Source organism: Poromitra crassiceps, assembly GCF_964638095.1.
Source record: "Poromitra crassiceps genome assembly, chromosome: 1".
Lineage (NCBI taxonomy): Eukaryota > Metazoa > Chordata > Actinopteri > Beryciformes > Melamphaidae > Poromitra > Poromitra crassiceps.
The window spans coordinates 108,044,161-108,064,160 of NC_139623.1; the positions used below are offsets into that span (position 1 = coordinate 108,044,161).

At 41.7% G+C, this 20,000-nt stretch overlaps 1 protein-coding gene across 1 annotated transcript; it reads left to right on the forward strand.

Moving 5' to 3' along the window:
- Positions 1-2,262: 2,262 nt before the first annotated feature.
- LOC310772540 (cysteine-rich venom protein DIS2) lies at positions 2,263-16,452 on the forward strand (the record flags this gene model as incomplete). Its single annotated transcript, XM_083632375.1, has 6 exons — positions 2,263-2,275; positions 5,615-5,703; positions 6,540-6,630; positions 7,071-7,213; positions 15,443-15,531; positions 16,386-16,452. The coding sequence occupies 6 exons, from the start codon at positions 2,263-2,265 to the stop codon at positions 16,450-16,452; spliced, it is 492 nt and encodes a 163-aa protein (XP_083488501.1).
- Between the last annotated feature and the right edge of the window lie 3,548 nt (positions 16,453-20,000).

Sequence of the window (20,000 nt, forward strand, 5' to 3'; positions counted from 1 at the left end):
TCATTGATATACAGGAGGAAGAGGAGTGGACCCAATACACTCCCTTGAGGGACCCCGCACTCTACTGTCCGAGGACTGGAGAGTACTCCATTTAAATCTACCACCTGTTGTCTCCCTGTTAGGTAGGAACCAATGAATTTCAGAGCTGCCTCACTGAAGCCTAGAGCCCTAAGCTTCATTAACAGGATGCCATGATCCACTGAATCAAATGCCTTCTGGAGGTCTAACATTACCATTCCACAGAACTTTCCCTCGTCCACCTCTTTCCGGATGTAATCTGTGAGGAACAGCAGGCAGGTGTCTGTGGAGTGGGACCTCCTGAAACCAGACTGGAACTTGTACATAAGGTTATTAGTGGAGATATACTTGTCGATTTGCTCATAGACAAGCCTCTCAATGACTTTAGAAAGGACACTCAGGATGGAAATGGGTCAGTAGTTTCTGTAGTTATATTATCACACTATTTACTGTCTAACAGAACAGGTTTTTGTCTGGACTCCTGGACCTTTAGTGATTCAATATCACGATTTTCCAAAGAAGAGATCTCTGTATTCAGCAGTGGTGAGCAAGAAAATAATGTTTTGTCTCTCACAAATTTCTGCAAGGTAACAGTGAAGGGCACATTAAGCTTAGCTGTCAGCTTTCTGGCCAGCCTGTCTGCTCTCAACTCAAGGCTATCAAGCTTTTGTTTTCAGTAATAAATGATTGTTTCAAATGCTTTGGCGGTGTTTCTGACTCCGTGACAGTTTTGTTTTCAGTAATAAATATGATTGTTTCAAATGCTTTGGCGTTTGGTGTTTCTGAGTCTGTGACAGGGCTTTTCATTCCAAGAGAAGCATATCTGACGTATGCAACAACGCCATTGGTACATAAGGTACAACACCCATGGAGATCCATCATCTCACGTGCTTTTCACACTGTTGACAGTGGAGAGCTAAGGTACATTGAGTCTCCCATTATTTATTGTACAGCTAATTTACAGGTCATGGAGTATATATAAACTATATTAGTTTCACTTGCGGCTTTATCACAGTCTTCATTATTTAAAATCGCATTACATAACTTTTTTGACAAAGTGTTGAACTTGGTTGGACACGAGGTCAGAACAGAAAATTCTTCAGTTAATGTATTGCATTAATACCTGAGAGGATGTTCCTTATCATTGACGTAGGCCTACATGTAAATAATTACAGTTTATATTCATTTAAAAAAAAGGAGGGGGGGGGAGGTCCTACGGGTTTTTGTGCTTTTACACAATTGTTATAATTCCAATACATGTCTGCAATGGTTTCTTCAAAGCAGTTTACCAAGGGAACTTTGCTCAAGTCCCAAGTCAGTCTCAAGTCTTGAGGCACAAGTCTCAAGTCAAGACCCAAGTCTAAATGTAGTCAGAACAAATCAACTAATTAAAGCCCAGTATCAATTTAATATCTTAAAGAAAACTAAATATCTAGGAATGTCCAATGAAATATGGTTTTAATAGGATAAAAACCTGGTAAGAGCATCATGACATTGAACAGTTGAACCTGTTTCAACTTCAATAAATTCAGTAATTTGTTACAAATTCAGAAAACAGAATTTAAAGTCAAGTCATCTGCTTGAACAAATCTCATCACTTTCAATCAAAGTCATTTACACAAACACAAAATCTTCTGTCAAGACTTTAGAAACATTTTCAAGTCATCAGAGTACAAGACAAGTCTCAAGTATTCTCTATGCATCTCTTCATAGTATCGTTGCCGCACAACTCCAATCTCACCTCCACTCCAACAACCTTTATGAACCCCTCCAGTCTGGCTCCCACCCACTTCACAGCACTGAAACCACCCTGGTCAAAATCCTCAATGATCTCACCTCTGCAGATTGCGGGGCCTTCAACATCCTGGTACTACTTGATCTCACCACAGCCTTTGACACGGTTTGTCACTCCATCCTCCTTCAAAGGCTGTGCCAACTAGGTGTTGAGGGCACCGGACTGGACTGGCTCATCTCCTACCTGACCGACAGACAACAGTTCATCTCTCTCTCTGGTCACACCTCCACCGCCTCCTCCATCAGAGGGTCCCCCAAGGCTCAGTCCTTGGCCCCCTGTTCTTCATCTGTTATACCGGTATACTTCCCCTAGACCACATCATCCGCACTTTCAATGTGGACTTTCATTGTTATGCCAACGACACCCAGATTTATATCAGCTCCAAATCCACCCACAACCCGCTCACTCACCTGCATATCTGCAATAACTAGAATGACCGCACCGCGGATATGCCTCCACCAAGTGAGCAGTCGACATGCATGTCTGTCCAGACTTTGACATTTGAGCCAAATGTGAAGAAATTTCGTCAATGTGTTAGAGATATGGCGTTACCGAGCTTGAAAATGGCATTCGTGAATTAGTTCATCCTTGAGTCCACGCCTTCATCTCCCGCCTATACTACTGGAACTCCCTCGTCACCGGCATCAGTTCCTGATCCGTCCATAGACTCCAGATGGTTCAGAACTCAGCCGCCCGCCTGCTCACAAACACCCGGTCCCGGGACCAGATCAGATTCACACCTGTCCTCCATTCTCTTCACATTAAGCATGTGTCACATCATCATATCATCTTGATAAGAGTTACATGCCTCCCATGCTGACTTCTTGCCTCTTCCTAAGAATGCAGAACCCAAATGTTGACATCTTAGCACAGGCTGACATTACATGTGATGGAATTTGCCAATGAGGATCACCACAACCAGACAGGTGGTACAGCCATTCAGAAGGGCATCCTGCATATGGATGAGCTGCTTGTATCCGCTTCCTCGTGATAGCATGGTGCCAAGGATCGATTGGATCCTCAAATAATAGCTGTGACAGCAGATGTGATGATGATTTTTGTCTTTGGGGAAATCCACAGTGGTGCTTTTATCAGACAGGAATGCAAACAGTTCCTGTTTGTTGGTTGGGTCACGTCCTGGGAGCTTGTTCTTCCCCTCAACCTTTCTCCAAACACCTTTCCTTTCCTTGCTTTTCTCTGCTTCTGTGGTGGATTATTTGATACTACTGACAACTGACTGTATGTATATATGGTGGCCTGTTGATATTTTCATGTGAGTATGAGCAACTGTAGCATGTCACAATTTCCCCTCGGGGATCATTAAAGTTTTTCTGATTCTGAACAGATGTGTCCCATACCACATCAACTCTTTTAGTGTTTTCCAGGAACAAAGACCTGATCAGTACTGATCAAATGTCACAATGTTGGTTGTGGAGAGAAAATGCACCACAGCAGCTCCATCCTGTGTTTGTCCGGAACATCCACATTAATTTGCTAAGCTGCCTGACCTTCCCAACAAGTCCTATGTTGCACTTTTGATAACAATCAGAGATACAGTATCTCATACTTCACCTCTGAGCTCGTACTTCTTGGCAATCTCTCTGCATTCCTGATTTGCTTTCTTTAAACTAATATGCAATGAACACATCTGTCACATGGATTGCTCAATTGACACATTTTTACTATGATAGCCTTCACACAAACAAATTCTATACAATATTGTCCTGTACCTACTACATGCACTGTACCTACACCCATGCACATGGTCTACACGACTACATGTCACCCGTGCACATGGGACTACCTTCTGATGTATGCCGCTTCATGCCAAAGCAAACAATGGGAGTGTATTCTCAATATATATGAGCTATATGATTGTAATCCATATACTCTCTTATAATATATCAATGCTGCTTTTCTTATTTACCCTTACCCATGGTGGCCTTTGCCATTCTATGTTGTATAAACATGAGACAATATGTCAGGTAGCCACTACACCCTTGGGCTACAATTCTGTATTTACTGCCTGTCAGTTGTGCTCTCCACAAGAAAAGGGCCTCCTCCATCCTGTGTGATGCTTTTGTCCGGTATCTGTTGTGTAAGGCCCTGACCACTAGAGCATCATTATGAGCAGGGGGAAGGTGTACAGGTGAGCTGGGGCTATAAAAGGAGTGAGAGGAGAGAGTGCCAAGTCACCTCCACCTCTCCAAAGACCCATGAGCAGGTATGTCTCTCACCTCAGAGTTTTCCTTCTGCTGTGTAAACATTGTTTATTTTTTTTCCCTTTTGATTATACAAATGTATTTATTTATGGGAAATATATGATCCCCAATATGAGCTTACAGGTATCTAGCTTTTCAAAAATAATAGCAAAATAATTTGTTCAGCTGAAATTATTTGTATTATTTGTTTCTCGAGTTTCAGCATTTTTGACTTATATCCGAGTGCAAATGGGGGGGGGGGGGTCTACTTAAGAAAAACCCTACTAAAATCACTGGGAACAATCATGTCAAATTTATCCAAAGATTTTTCTTTCATGGTGACTCTATACAGTAGTCCGACTTAATTTCTACCCTTTTAACTTCACAGTGCATAGGCACCTTCCTCCCTGTTCTGGAAAATGTTTGCATTCCTGCTCTGCATCTTGACACTGCACAGAGTGTACTCTACCAACCCAACCAACCTTGCCTGCAACGTGGTAAATAGAATAAAAAGAAGAAGAATCCAAATTCTTCTATTCAGCCATAGTATGTTTGCACATACAAGGAAATTGTCTTGGTGCAATAATTAAATGGGAAGAAGTTTTATTTTTATATTTTAAGAAGATGTGATACCAGTAGTCATCTATCGCAACAACTTTATCCTGCTATATGGAATAGAGCTAAAGTGAATTACGTTATACATTTTTCAGTATTGAATATTCATGGATGAGAACCTAACATGAATCTCTTCTCATTTTTAAATGCCCTTTGCTGTGTGGCATGATGTGAACACAGCCAGGTGAGTACAGTCTGCATGCAGCCTTGTTGCTCTCCTAAAGTGTGCTAATGTGTCCTAATAAGTTTAACAAAGATGAAAGAGGTCCAAGCTTTGTTATCGCAAGACCTTTCTGAGTAATTAAACCAGGTTAGAACACGGCTCTCTCGAATACTCGATTCTGATTGGTCAATCAACAATATTCACCGGTCATTATTTCTCGACAACCGACCGCTGCTCTGCCACACCTGGTATTAATCAGTTGATAAGAGCCTTTTGTCAGCAACCACTAGCCTACTAATTAGGCCAACCAGTTGCAGCTGTGGTGTCTTGTGTGCCAATTACGAATGAAACCACTTTGTGTTGAAAACGCTATTAAAATATTTGAATAATTATTTTTGTCAGATTATTGAATGATTTAGTTGTAGGCCGTGTTCTAAGCGGGATAATGTATACTGAGCCGGTGATTACTGGAAATAATGACCTTCAGGTGAATGATTAAGCCCTCCGCTGCGCGTCGGGCTCAATCTCACCTGTCGGTCATTATTTCCACAGTAATCACCGGCTCAGTATACATTATCCCTTACATATATTTGGGAACCATATCTTGGATTGCCACTAGAGTAAATATCACTCTGTAATGTATTATGGGTTTAATCTGGTGTTTGCCCATACATTTTTCTTATATAAGTGTGTGTGTGTGTATGTATGTGTGTGTGTGTATGTATGTATGTGTGTGTGTGTGTGCATATACACATGCACATGCGTGTGTGTGTGTGTGTGTGTGTGTGTGTGTCATTTGTATGTGTGCAGGTGTTTGCACAGATGACCCAGTAGTTCAGGCTCAGATCGTTGACCAGCACAATGCCTTCAGGAGAGCGGTTGAGCCTACTGCTTCTGACATGCTGATCATGGTAAGTTATGTGTTCTCTGCAGATTCCTTACAGACCAAACCTAAGCTGGATAGTATAATTGTGTGCACATACCGGTAATGCCCAGCCAATTGTTTTCCCTGGCTTGAAGTACCAGCTGGGTGAGGTTTGCTATCAGCACTAATGAGTGCCTGAAGATCTACAGTAAACAATCTACGCAAAAATGTATTCAAGACAGTTTTGTATACTCTGATACCTGGCACTACGTGAATTCTCTCCATACAGTGAACCATCTGGTACGCCAAGCAAGTTATAACACAATATTATACATTTCACTTTCAGAAGAGAATCATCATTCAAATGTAATTCAAATGCTGAATACAGTGTGTGTGTATGTGTGTGTGTGTGTGTGTGTGTGTGTGTGTGTGTGTGTGTGTGTGTGTGTGGGGGGGGGGGGGGGGGGGGTGAAGTCACTTCTTCACTGTATTCAATAATGCAATCTACTCATGTATAAAATGTTTGAGGCCCCCGGGACCGAGCCCAACCACTGGAGATGCATTGTAAAATGCTGCAAATATGTGGGAGTCAATGGAAGAATCGCCAGTCTCAAAGGGCAAGGCCAGTTGAATGACAACCATTCATCAAGCATACTTTAAGGGCTAAACTATATTATATATTGATTTTGAAAACGCATCAGTCTTTCAAAACACAGATGATCCATCCCTCAAAAACAATATCTTGGCCTCACAATAAACCCATAATGTGATTTACCGTCAAGCCAGCAATCATTTTGAAGAGGTCGGCATCTTTCGTCTCAGTTTGGAATGACACTGTTGATTTCCTGCAGCTATTTTAGGTGTGTTATCTTTCTTTCACAGAATTGGAGTGACGAGGTAGCAGCCACTGCTCAGGCCTGGATTGACAAATGCATTTTGGCTCACGGACCAGCCAGTTCTCGCATGCTCCAAGGCACGCTTCTCTTCCTATTCTTCCTCCTCCCTCCATCTTCCCCGTCTTGCACCATCTGGGCCAGAGCTGTCAAAGAAACGGATTCCTCAGAGACGCATTCAATACAAAAAGTTGAAATCTGGAACTATTTTGAGTGTGCCTACGCCGATGTAATGCCCTGGGGTATATATAAGCTCCTCGGGAGTTCCTTGGGAGCTTAATGACCTTGTGCTTGACGGCCACAGTGAATGTTATCTTATCTCCCATCTTAATGCCTTCTATTAAATAAATGACACATGCTAGGATGTGTTATCGTCAAGGAGATTATCATCACCAGGGCTTTCAATGAACCCTACAATGTTTTTTCTATCTTAATCTGTTATATCTGATACAAAAACAGAATTCTGCATTTGCAGACGCCCATTGATCAATGTTCCTGTTTGTTTCTCACCAATGAACAGGCTATTCTTTAGGAGAAAATCTGTTCTATGCGTCTTCATCTCACTCATGGGATGACGTCATCAACGCCTGGCACAGTGAGGTGGGCAATTACCTGTATCCCAATGGATCCACCAACGGCCAAGCTATTGGTCACTACACACAGGTAACAGTCATACTGTATGTTACTGTAGTAACACTAATCTGTTGAAACAGATTATTTCTATTTCTTTTAAAAACACGGGGGAGAGACGCTGCTTCACTGCAAAATGTTATTGGACAATTACATGTTGTTTAAAGCCTAAGCTATAAAGCCTCAAGCCAAAAAAATCTAGATTGAAACCCATCCTTAATTTTCCACAATATTCCAACAGCTTTTAGTTTAGATTTATGTAGACAATCAAGTCTCTCTCAAACAAAGGAAAAATGGGAATGCTATGGGGTATGGCAGGGTGTGACACCATACCAAAGTGAGTACAAATTTGAGCTACGCGAGCTCAATTCCTAGGGTGGAGACTCTGGAGATGATGTGCCATGGCTGTGTCTGTCACGATTCTGATGTCATCAGTGATGTCACTTGAGCAATTGTGATGTCATCAGTGATGTCACCCAAGCAATTGTTGTGATGTCATCAGTGATGTCACTCGAGCAACTGTGATTGCCCAACTGTGATGTCACGATGGTGCACAGTTGCACGAAAGCGCCTAGGGTGGGTGGGCAGTGTCTGTCTGTCTGTCTGTCAGTCAGTCACGATTTTGGGAGCGCACGGAGCGGGCGATTTCCATAACTGCAGCCATGGCACATCATCTCCAGAGTCTCCACCCTAAGAATTGAGCTTGTGTAGCTCAAATTTGGACTCACTTAAGGTATGGGCCCTGTCTGATTCTCAAGTGAGCGAGCAATATAGGTGGCATTTCTAGGTAAGAAGTTGTAATTAGGCTGTCTGAAACCAGTTTGATACATAAGTTGACTGAATTGGCAACCTTTCTAGGTACCTGGTTATGGATCATTTTCGAGGAACCATACCATGCATCCTTTGGTGGGTTAGGGTATCCCATAATACCTTGCGCCCCTTCCAAAACGAGCAGAGAAGAACGGAGCGAACCCGAGTGAGCCCCTAATGGCGACGCCCACAAAGCCTCAGAAAAAAGTGAAACATTGTTGGCTAAATAACAAACATCTGTCACTTTCTTTTCATTTTCATTCTAGAATAGTCAATAACGTCAACCTTTACTTAATTTCAGTGCAGTCAGATGTCTGTACAGTGTCAGGAAAGTCACTTTTGAACAATAGTAGGAAGCATTTCATTTCATTTCATTTATTAGTTTATTTCACAGGGACAATGCACACCAATCAACAGTAAAACTGTAAGTGAGCCAGAGTTAGCCTGGATGGCTAGTTTCCATCTGCTGTCCCTGGCCAGATGTTGCAGGGCAGCCTGAAATTTAATCTTACCTGACTCTGTTGTGGACAGCAGCCCGGCTAGTTAGGTTGCTAGCTAACATTAACGTTAGTTTAGAAAACCCGCTCCGCGTGCCCCAAAGCAGGACTTACACTGTACAGCCAGGAGGATAGCAGCATGGCATACCTTCAAGTGTAAGTGGAGTTCATTTTAACCGTTCTTTATTAAATGACAAGCTGTCATGGCTTAAGTAACGTTACCAATTTGTTGATGAAATGCAACGTTCTCGTTAACTTGGTTTAACGCTTTTAATTTGAAGGCCAAACAGGAAATGGTGTGATCGTAGATTGAATTGACACTGGTCTGTCAATTCTATCATTTCACACATACCATTTCCCTTCTTTGCCTTCAAATTAAAAGTGTAAAAACAATGAAACGTTCGCCTGTGAAGCCTCGACCTGTTTGGATTATAATAACGTTAGAGAAAACAGCCATCAGCCATGCAGTTTTATACTAATTTATTGCCAAATGCTTTGGCAAACAACTTCATCAAGCTTGGTCAGAAAAGGTCTGTCTATTCAATGGAAACAGCACCAGTGCGACCTGTCACGTGCGATGCTACCTTCAAGAATGAGGACGTCTGAAACAAGTTATTTTTTAATCATTACATTACATTACATTACGTCATTTGGCAGAAGCTTTTATCCAAAGCGACTTACAATAACACATTTGTCAGCAATAGAGCAATCAACTATGGAGCACAGTCTATGACAACTACAACTTCTGAAGGAACAGTGGTACAAGTTTAGTTTAGGTTAGTTTTTTTTTTTTTTTTAGAAAGAGAGAGAAAGAAGTTAGATCAAGAAGGGCCCAGGTTCACCTATATTAAAACGAGATACCTAATTAAACAATCATCTAGTTAGGTAACTAGATGATATTAAGCTTCCTTGCATTACAGACACAACCATGGTGTCACTGTCACACCCTACCATACCCCGACCCCACAGTGGGACAATCACAGTGGGACAGAGAAACAGAGAAACAAACAGACAGAGCCCCAGCTCCATTTATATACTGATGATGATGATGATGATGATAAGAAGAAGAAGACTAGGAATTGATTCCTAGGGTTGGAGATGATGCGCCACTTGTTCTCTTCTCCCTACTTCGAGCGGAGCGGGGCCGCGCTACTACCTGCGGTGGAAAAGGTCCATTATACTCCCACCACTTATAAAGCCTCAGCCAGGAAGGTCACATTTGCTTGAGTGACATCACTGATGACATCACAATTGCTCAACTGACATCACTGATGACATCATCACACACTGCCGCCACCCCACTTAGCCAATTTTAGCCAAGCATTATCTTCTACAGTATTATAAAAGGGAGCAAGTGGGCAATGTTTGTTTGTTTGTTAAAATGTTGTGTCCACACACACACACACACACACACACACCAACACACATTGTGACATCACTGAGCTGCGTATGCGAGCTGCAGGGTGGTCGAGCCTAGGAATCTCGAGATGCCTAGTTATAATGTCAATGCGGTCTTTTTCCTCTTCTTCTTTAGCTTCAATGCGGTCTTTTTCCTCTTTTTCTCTAGCTTCCATGCTAACGTCACACGCATTAATCCAGCGGTCAAACTGGATTTCCTGCCTACGCCATAGATCCAGATAGGACTCATCTCTGTGACGTTTTAATTCACGGAACTGGCGACGATACGCCTCCGGCACGCTACTGTAGGCTATGCCTCAAATTAAAATGTAAAATAAAAAAAGTGTTAAAATATTTAATCGCGATTAATCGCATGATTGTCCATAGTTAATCACGATTAATGGCAAAAAATGTTTTTTATATATTTTATTTTCAGTTTTTCAGAACACGGAAAAAACAAAAACAAACAAACAACAAAAAATAAAAATAAATACACATTTTCAACATTCAGTGCTACCAGTCGTGTAAGGTGCTTATATTTTTACGAGAGGTACATTATTGTGCTCATCCGTCTCCCGCAACCTCAACAAGGTAGGCTAGAAACGGGCCCCAAATGGCAAAGAATTTCTTTAGTGAGTCAGTCCTCAGGAACGGTCATTTCCGTCAGCCACAATTGAAAAGAAAGCGAAGTAGAAGACTTCCATTCTTTCAAGATTAGTTTTTTGGCAACAATTGTCCCTTGCGTCCATTTGTGTCCATTGCTGCACAGTGGTGGGGAAGTCCAGAGAGAGTTCCGAGCAGCCGAAGATGGCAAGTTCTGCTACGGGCTGAAGGGTTATTTTATAAGCCTTCGAGTACCAGTCAAATATCTTAGCCCAGAATCCGGACAGTGAAGCGCAGAACCAAAAAGCATGTGACAATGTGCCCTCCGACCCCTGACACCTATCACATAGCGGTGAGACAGAGGGATATATCATGTAGCCTATGCTTGGAGTAATGGAGACGGTGAGTGACTTTACCTGGATCAGCTGATGTCTGCTATTAACTGAGCAGAGTTGTACAACCGACAGGCTCCTTTCCCATATAATGTCAGATAATTCAGTACCAAGTTCTTCCTGCCATGCCTCTCTGATCCTCTCAGTAGGGGCCATGGTACAGTCATCAAATAGACACACAAATCTAGAGATGAGGTGCCTGGAGTGAGGAGGGCTCAGCAAAACATCAAAAAGAGCATGTTCATTTGGGAGCGCTTCAAAGGCCTGAATGCTGGATCGAACATAGTTTCTGATTTGTAGGAATCTCAGCCAGTCTGTGCCGGGCAACTCAAACTTCCTTTTCAGTAAATCAAAGGATGCAAAATGATCATCTATATATAGGTCTTTGATGGAAGCCAGACCCCTCTCACTCCAGGCATGGTAGTTTCTATCTGACCAAGGAGGCAAAAAAGAGTGATTCAAACAAATTGGAGTGTGGATCGAAACATCTGGTAGACTCAAAACTTTCCTAACTTGGTTTAGAATTCTGAGGGAGTTTCTCACAACAAAAACCAAATCCTTAAGAGTCCCTGGCCTCTCTAGCTTAGAAAATAAGATGGCTGGCAGAGAAGAGTTGACAATAGAGCTGGCCTCCATTTTCAGCCACAGGGGGGCCCCCGAGAGCTAAATTGTCAGGGGTCCCTTGCTGCCAAAACATTAGGGGCTCTATCGTTGCATCGGCCTATGAACTGCGCTCAACGCCAGACGCAGCCCAGAGTAGTGGGCGTGGACCAGCGCACTTGATATTTTGGTATCGGCGCTACACGCAGCATTAAGCATTACAACCACGCCTTTTAAGCGTAAAATTATGCACTATCTGCTCATTGGGTAAGTGCAGTAAACAAATCACATGCTTCACTTTTCAGCTCCAATTCCACGGAGCGATCCAGTCCGGCTTCAGAAAAGCAGAGGGCTCTGATCTCCCCCCCTCCCATATCCCCTCTGTCTGTCTCCATATATAGGCTATTATTCCATATTATTCTCAAACCAATCTAACTGCAGTTTACATACTGCAAGCATTTAAATACGCTACACTATAGCAAGATCAAAGTGAAAAGAATGTTCTAAACGCATCAGCTAGAAAAATATAGCCTATCCCTATGATGAGATTAATTAGATTGGTGAAAGTTTGTCCAGAATGATATCGTTTTCTCTCCCCTGCTGCACAGGTAGGATGATGCACATAAATATAGCCTACATTATATGTAAAGTCATTGCAGAAATGTGTTTTTATTGTAAAACTAAATGTGAAGTAGGGCCAATTTATTGGAGCAGACATCACAGTATAGCACATGACAGTAGAACCGCGTTACGCTGTCACTTATCTAAATCACGTTAAATCTACGACGGATATATATAGGCCCAGGATGACTGTGTTTGGATTTCGCGATTTTATTTTGTCCAATATTGAAATGTTCTACAATAACATGTTGTGGGAACATTACACATTATTTACATATATTTCGATGTACCTTTCTATCTATTTAGGCTAATTTCGATGCGATTTATTATCTAAATGTATTAGCCCAATGCATGCTGGGAGATTTCACATGTCTGGCTGTTGCAGGGAAGCCAGGCAGTGAATGTTTGCCCAGAATGATCTAGTTTTCTCTCGCCTTCACTGCACAGGTAGGATGATGCAATAGCCTCTGAATGTCACGGGCTCAAAACTGTCATGTTAGAAAAAACTGTCATGTTGTTATACTATGTACGGTATAACAACTTATTTTTTCTGAGAGAGAGAACCGGCAAACTTTTTTTCAAGCAGTCGAAGCAGTGGTATTGTGCCTGTCAGACTGATGAGCAAGAGAGAGGGAGTGACACAGAGAGAAGGGACAGAGGAGAGAGTTGCGCTTCCCGCAACCAGCGCACTGAATAGGCCTGGTTTTCAAAAGCGCAAAGCGCTAAATTAACGCCAGCAGGGAAGATATCATTAGGCCGGTATTTAAGGCCGAAACGCCCGTACTCGCCCATTCTGGGACTGAGCCACGCCCATTTCGCCTAAAGCGCATTTCGGGGCCTAAAGCCATGTTGAAATCTTCCCGAGGCAGGCGCAAGGCACGTTTTTTTTGCGTTTAAGGCCAGTTTTTGCGCCGAAGGCCTGTGGGAGAATAGGGCCCTAGAGCTCTAACATTGGCAGCCCAGTAGTAGTGCCTAAACACTGGTAAGGCCAACCCGCCTTCAGACTTGGGTTTCTGCAAGTGAATTTTCGAAATTATATGATTTTTATAATTCCAGATATAGGACAGAATTATTGAGTCCAGTTCTTTGAAAAAAGCTGATGTAAGGAAGATGGGGAGGTTTTGACACAGATAGAGGAACCTGGGAAGTGAAACCATCTTAACTGAGTTGATACGGCCAATCATAGACAAGGGCAAGATTTTCCAGTTTTCTATACATTGTTTAAGTCTTAAAACAAAATCACCAAAATTCAACTTAAATATTAATTTAGGATCTCTGGGTATGGTCAGGCCAAGATAGGTGAGGCAGTCCTTTGCCAATTTAAATGGGAGACTTTCCAAGAAACCGGGAGTGAAGACATCAGAGAGAGGCATAAAGTCACTCTTTGTCCAGTTAACTGTGTACCCGGACAGCTTACGGGTACACGTAGGAGGTGACGTAGGAGGTGATTAGCTCTAGGAGAGGGGGGATCGATTTCTCCGAGTCATTTAGGTATAATATTACATCGTCAGCATACAAACTAATGCGCGTCTCGATACCTCCGACCTTCAGACCTGCAATACCTGGGTGAGCACGTATTTTTAAAGCGAGGGGCTCGAGCGCGACGGCGAAGAAGGCCGGTGAGAGCGGGCAGCCCTGCTGGACCGAACAAAGTAACGGAAACCTGCTTGACTTATCACCATTGGTTATAACTGAGCATGACGGACTAGCATATGAGCTTTACCCAGGATATGAATGAATCACCAAATCCGAATCTGTGTAGTGACTCAAACATATAAGGCCACTCAACCTGATCGAACGCCTTCTGCGCGTCGAGTGACAAAATTGTCGCACCACTGGTCTTACTGTGGTCTGCATACATGGTGTTGAGAAGTTGCCTGACATTAAAAAAAGAGAACCTGTTCGGGATGAACCCTGTCTGGTCGGGGTGAATAATGGATGACAAATGCTTCAAACGGGTAGCCAGAGTTTTAGTGATTACCTTTCTGTCAAAATTCTGGAGCGCTATGGGTCTATAGCTGGCCAGATCTACTTCAGATGTTAGCTTCATACAATGTTTGAGGCAAGATTTTGTCCTCCTTAGATCTAGATCTAGAGGAGGATTGGGGCGAGGATGTCACAGAATTTCTTGTAAAACTCAGCTCCGAACCCATCCGGCCCAGCTGCTTTGCCTGATGAGAATGATTTAATGGCAGAGGTTATTTCCTCCAATGTAAAATCAGAGTCTAAGTCCTCTCTGGCAGCGTCGCTAAGCTTGGGTATCTCAAGAGGGTCAAAAAAATTGCTCAGATCAGATTGAGTGGCATCAGATTTAGATGAGTAGAGTTCACTGTAAAATTCCCTAAAACGGTTATTTATCTCCTTGGGGTCAGTCAGCAAGGCACCCCCCTTCCATTTGATGGAAAGGATCGATCTAGAAGCCTGGGCGCCCTTGAGCTGCTGCGCCAGGAGCCTCTCAGGCTTATGATTAATGGCAAATTAATCGCACAATTTTGTATTTGTTCTAAATCTACCTTAAACCGATATTTTTCAAGTTTGTAATACTCTTATCAACATGCGAGTAAACGAATATTCTTGCTTTATGCGGATATGTTTATTATTATTGGAACAATGACAAATACTGTCCAGAATATTCTTCAGAATAACCTCAAAGGTGTACATGCTGAACCATACTGTATACTGTAGTAGAAGCATATAACCTAAGCCTACTGTAGTAGGCTGCATAATTAGCCTACTGGTTCATCTGAACAAAACAAACTAAGAGCACAGCTTAGAATGGCATTTATAAATGTGTTTTGTAATATAGCAGCAGTGTAGTAGACTAGTGAAGACTACGCATCTCTCTGGGACTGCAGTGTCAGTCTGATATATATATATAAATATTATTTTTTTAATAAAAAAAAACTAAACTAAACTAAACTATATATATATATATATATTATATACATATATACACACACATATACACACACACACACACACACACACACACACACACACACACACACACACACACACACACACACACACACACACACACACACACACACACACACACACACACACAGGGCATGCAAAGCATTCCCTTCCCACCATCAGACTGTCAAATCAAAGTACTTTTCAAGGGGAAAAAATGTTGCCCTGTAAAGTATTTATCCATGTTCACACTCCAAATACACCCAGAAAACACAACAAATTTAGCAGAAAACTCGAAAAATCTAACATTTTTGTCATGAAAGACTCGGGACAATGGTTCACCAATTGACAAGTGCATATTTGTAGAAGTTAAATCAATGTGGTGAATGTGAAATGTGAAAACAATGACTTGTTTTTGTTTTCAGGTGGTGTGGTACAGCTCCTACAAAGTGGGCTGCGGAGTGAAATTGTGCCCCAACGGCATCTATTTCTATGGCTGCCATTATTACCGAGCGTATGTCAAACCAGTCTCTGACCCTCATTTACTCAGACAGATCAAAAACAGATATTCCTTCAAAAAGTCACTAAAACAAAGATTCTTGAATCTATAAATAGCTGTTGTGTTGTTTTAGATTGTGCCTTTTGTTTTTTGTTTTTTTTGTTTTTTGTGTTGTTTGTTTGTGACAATTTAGCTTTTGTTTCCATTATAGGTTAGGTTACTGTTATATCATTTATGCTCTAATTTATATGGCATTTTCTTCTTTATATGATGTGATTTTAAATGTGTTTTTATTGTTTGTGTGGACCCAAGGAAGACTACCGACCACTTTGTGGAAGCTAATGGGGATCCAAATAAAGAATAAAGAATAAAGAATAAAGAATAAAGAATTTACTGTCCACACCCACACAACCCACAGGTCACATTATGTGGCTTTTAGAGAGCAAAAATGTCAAAGGTGGTGGTCTCTCTGGACGGGACAAAAACGTAATTATAAAACTGTGTAAACATTTCAAGAGCTTAGGTCCACTGACAGAGTATGAAGTGGGACTCACAACTTTGTCTGATCCATTTAACAGGGGGAACTTCAATACAGTGGCACCATATACAGCGGGGACCCCATGCGCCTCCTGTCCCCATGCCTGCGAAAATAAACTTTGCAGTAAGTAAGAAATATTGTGAAAAAGACATACTGTGTATTCTCTGCATGGTTAAAGAGATCGGATTGGAGTTAGCAGAAGTGGTGAAACTCATAAAGCTCTACCCCTAACCCTTTATCTCTTTAACCTCTACTTAGATAAACAAATGAAAAAATGGTGAAGAATTGACCTCTACATTGTTTTGTCCCCATCCCCCCCACCCCATTTCAGCCAATCCCTGTCCTTACATAAACAGGTTCCTCAACTGTCCAGCCTTGAAAAAACAGGCCGGGTGTAGCAACAAGTGGGTGTCTGCCTGGTGTCCTGCTGCTTGCAAATGCACTGATGAAATCATCCCGATTGGCTAAAGATAAACCCTGCCTCTTCCATTTGGTCAGCCTGTAAATCATACTGACTGTATTGTAGGCTGTTCTGTATATGTTTTACTGCATTGGTTCCCTGGCTGTGAAGCAAGCTGACTACAATTTACTGTAATATTTTACACCCTCAGTTGAAATTGGAATACTGTAATAAATAAATAATAAAATAACAAATGATAATAGTATAATAAAAAAACAATTGAATGAAATTAATTGAATAAAATTTACGCTATTGGCCAGTATTCGCCAGTAATTAAATAACTGTTAACCAACTGACCAGTACTGGCGCTAACTCCGACAGTGTCGAAGATGCTTGGTTTCTTTTTGGAGAGATCCTTTATTGATTTGTGGGGGGGGGGGGAACTGAACAGAACTGATAACATTGCCATAGATCCTTTTTCGATTTTTTTGGGAAGAGGGTTTACTCAGAACAGATTCGAGAAATGAACTGAAGTGAACAAACTTAATTTCTAACTTTTGTTGTTTATTGTTGAATCCTCGAAGAGACCATCAGAGATTTGGTTGATTATTTGGACTTGCCTGTAAAGGACATAATTCTTTTGTCAGTGGTTTTCACTGTACCTACAATACACTGATTTATATTGAACTTCCCTGATTGTCGCTCTGATTATTGCTTTGAGTATTTGTTTCCATTCTGTTGGATTCATATCCATGTGGGAAATTGACTTAAAAAATTGTAAATGTAAAAATTGACTAAACTCTGGCTGGCACATCAAATACCTATAGGCAATCTGCTACAGAAAAATGGCTGTTGCTGAGAAAAGTAAAAATGTTGGCCCCCACCAGCGATGTAGGTCAGACCTATTCATTGGGGTGGCACAAAGTCAACGTAACAATGTGACTAACGCGTAAACAGAGGTTTGGCCGTTGCCTGTGCCAAATAGGCGTTCCATGTGTTAGAAAAAAGGGCCTTTGGTGCTCTCAATTTTAACGCCACCTAAAAGCAGGTCTTAGCGCAAAAAACCCCACTAAGCCAGGCGTACGCCTGAGCGCACAGTATTCTCCGCGCAGTGCAGGAAATCCTCGCTTGGATACATTACGCATGGATGTCTCCAACACCTCGCGCCTGCACACACTCTTCCCTTCTCAGAATGCCACATTGATTTTCAACTATAGCCTACATTGCAGAAAGAACACACCTTGATTAAAAAATGAGAATTTGTTTGTCTGGTTTTATTAGGCTACATAATTCCCGACCATACAGGTCTGCTGTGGTGTAACATTAGATTACTTTAGGTAGGAGAAAGGGTAGGAGAAAATAAAAAGCAAATGTTGATCTTTTCCAACCATTAGGCTACGTTTAATAGCACTGCAATAGCCCGTGGGGGAGTGAGTGAGAGAGAGAGAGAGAGAGAGAGAGAGAGACACGGGGCATACTGTCGGCCTATAATGTTACTATACTAGGGATGTCAACGGTTAACCGTTAATCGATTAACCGTCGCTAACGTCGTTGTTCGGTTATTGCTGTCGGTCTATCAGTTAATATTAAAAAAATAAATAAAAAAAAATTGTCTATTTACTCAATGAGCTCATGCCCAAACAAGGCGTGTCTATTTAGATGCTGAAATGTTAATGCTTTTTGTGTTAGAATTATGCCTTTATTTTTTGTTGGCTTTGCTGAAATTTATAAGTTTATTGCCACATTTTGATCAGGTAATCATTCCAAAATCATTCTGGCTCTTATATGGATGACAAGGAAATATATTTTTGAGAGCTTTATTTCCTGTTTATGTAAACATTACAACAACAACATAACAGATTGTTATGTTATGCTGTGCTTTCAAGCACAGCATGAAAGCTGAAAAAACATTTATGGCAGTAACACCTACATACGTTCCCATTAATTGAGCCGCGGCAGCATTAATTGTACACTTTTTTATAATGTCTCTAATAACGGTTTGTTTTGGTCGGGCTGAGTCGGGCTCGGTCCACGTCTCAAGCGGGTTGGGTTGGGTCGGATTAGATTTTTTAGGACCGTTGAGAACTCTACATGACACTGTCATGTAGAGTGACAGCCAGTGGCGGCCGGCCACTAGAGGGCGCCAGGGCGCTGCCCCACCTACGCACAGGAGGGGGAAATAAAACGTATATATATATATATATTTTTTTTTATGAGCAAGGTGAATATTAGATAGTGAGTAGCCTATATAATCTGACACCTGACTCCAATTTGGCTCAGGAGTATTTAAGCAGGCTGGTCACGGCCATTCTGTCTCTCTTCCCTGCCCAGGAAACATTGTTTGTTCTTTACTCTTTTGAGTTAGTTTTGACTTAAGTTATTGCACTTGCACATACACTACACTTTCACACATCCACACATGCACTACACTACTGATCTAACTGATGACTCACACCCCATTTGCACAGTAAAGTATACTTTGTTTAATTAGTTTAAAATAAATACATGTTTTTTGGCATTTACTCCTGTGTGTCGTCTCCCATATTTGTCATGATTGTGTCCGTTCATGACACAAAGGCACTATTTCCAGCCAAAACAAAATAACCTACCTATTCATAATATTGTATTCATCAATAATTAAATACAATGGTGTTGAAGTTTCATGGTTTAGTCTTGTTATTTCAGTTTTAGATGAATATGATTATTTGTTCAATGGATTTGAACTCTTCATTGCAATTGTAGTAACTCACTTAGCAGTTTTAAACACATTTTCAAAACAATTCATTGTGTATTGTTTTTAGTTTAAGCTCTGATGCATTTTTTTAATCTTCGAAGAGTTGGGGTGCCTTGGAGAAGGAGGAAAGCTTCAGGGGTGCCTTGGTTAAAAAAAGTTTGGGAACCTCTGGTGTAGCCTAATGAACTCAATCAGTAGGCTGTACGACGAATGTTGGATATGAAGATCCAGGATCTGTCCTTTGATCTGGTTTGACTAAACCAGATAATTGCGATCCTGGTTAAGTGATACTACGAGACGAGTGGGACGCTCCCCTTGCTTCTCTACCCTGGCTCTCCCCCCCTGCATCCCCATCTCTCCTTCTCTCCTCCTCCACATTCCTATCTTCTCCCCACCTCCCCCCTCTCCTCCGTCTATATTGCTCATTCTCTCCCCACCTCCTCCCTCCCCCTGCTCTCTTCTCCCCCACACCTCCCCTCCCTTCCCCTCTCCTGCTCTCTCCTCCTATACCCTCCCCACCCCATCACTCTCTCACATTCCCCCTGCTATTCTCCCTTCTCCTGCGCTCTCATATATTTCTCTATATTTTCTATATTATCAATTGTTCAAATGTTATCTTTATTCTGTATATTCTTGTTACTGTTGTGTCAGCTAGAATTAGCTAGACATATTTTCTGTGAAGCCCTCTGAGACATGCTTGTGAATTAGGGCTATATAAATAAACTTGACTTGACTTGACTTGAACTCGTTAAGTGGAACCAGGTTTTTCTAATCAAGCCGAGAGCTCGTGCACATGAAAATGCCCGTGCACA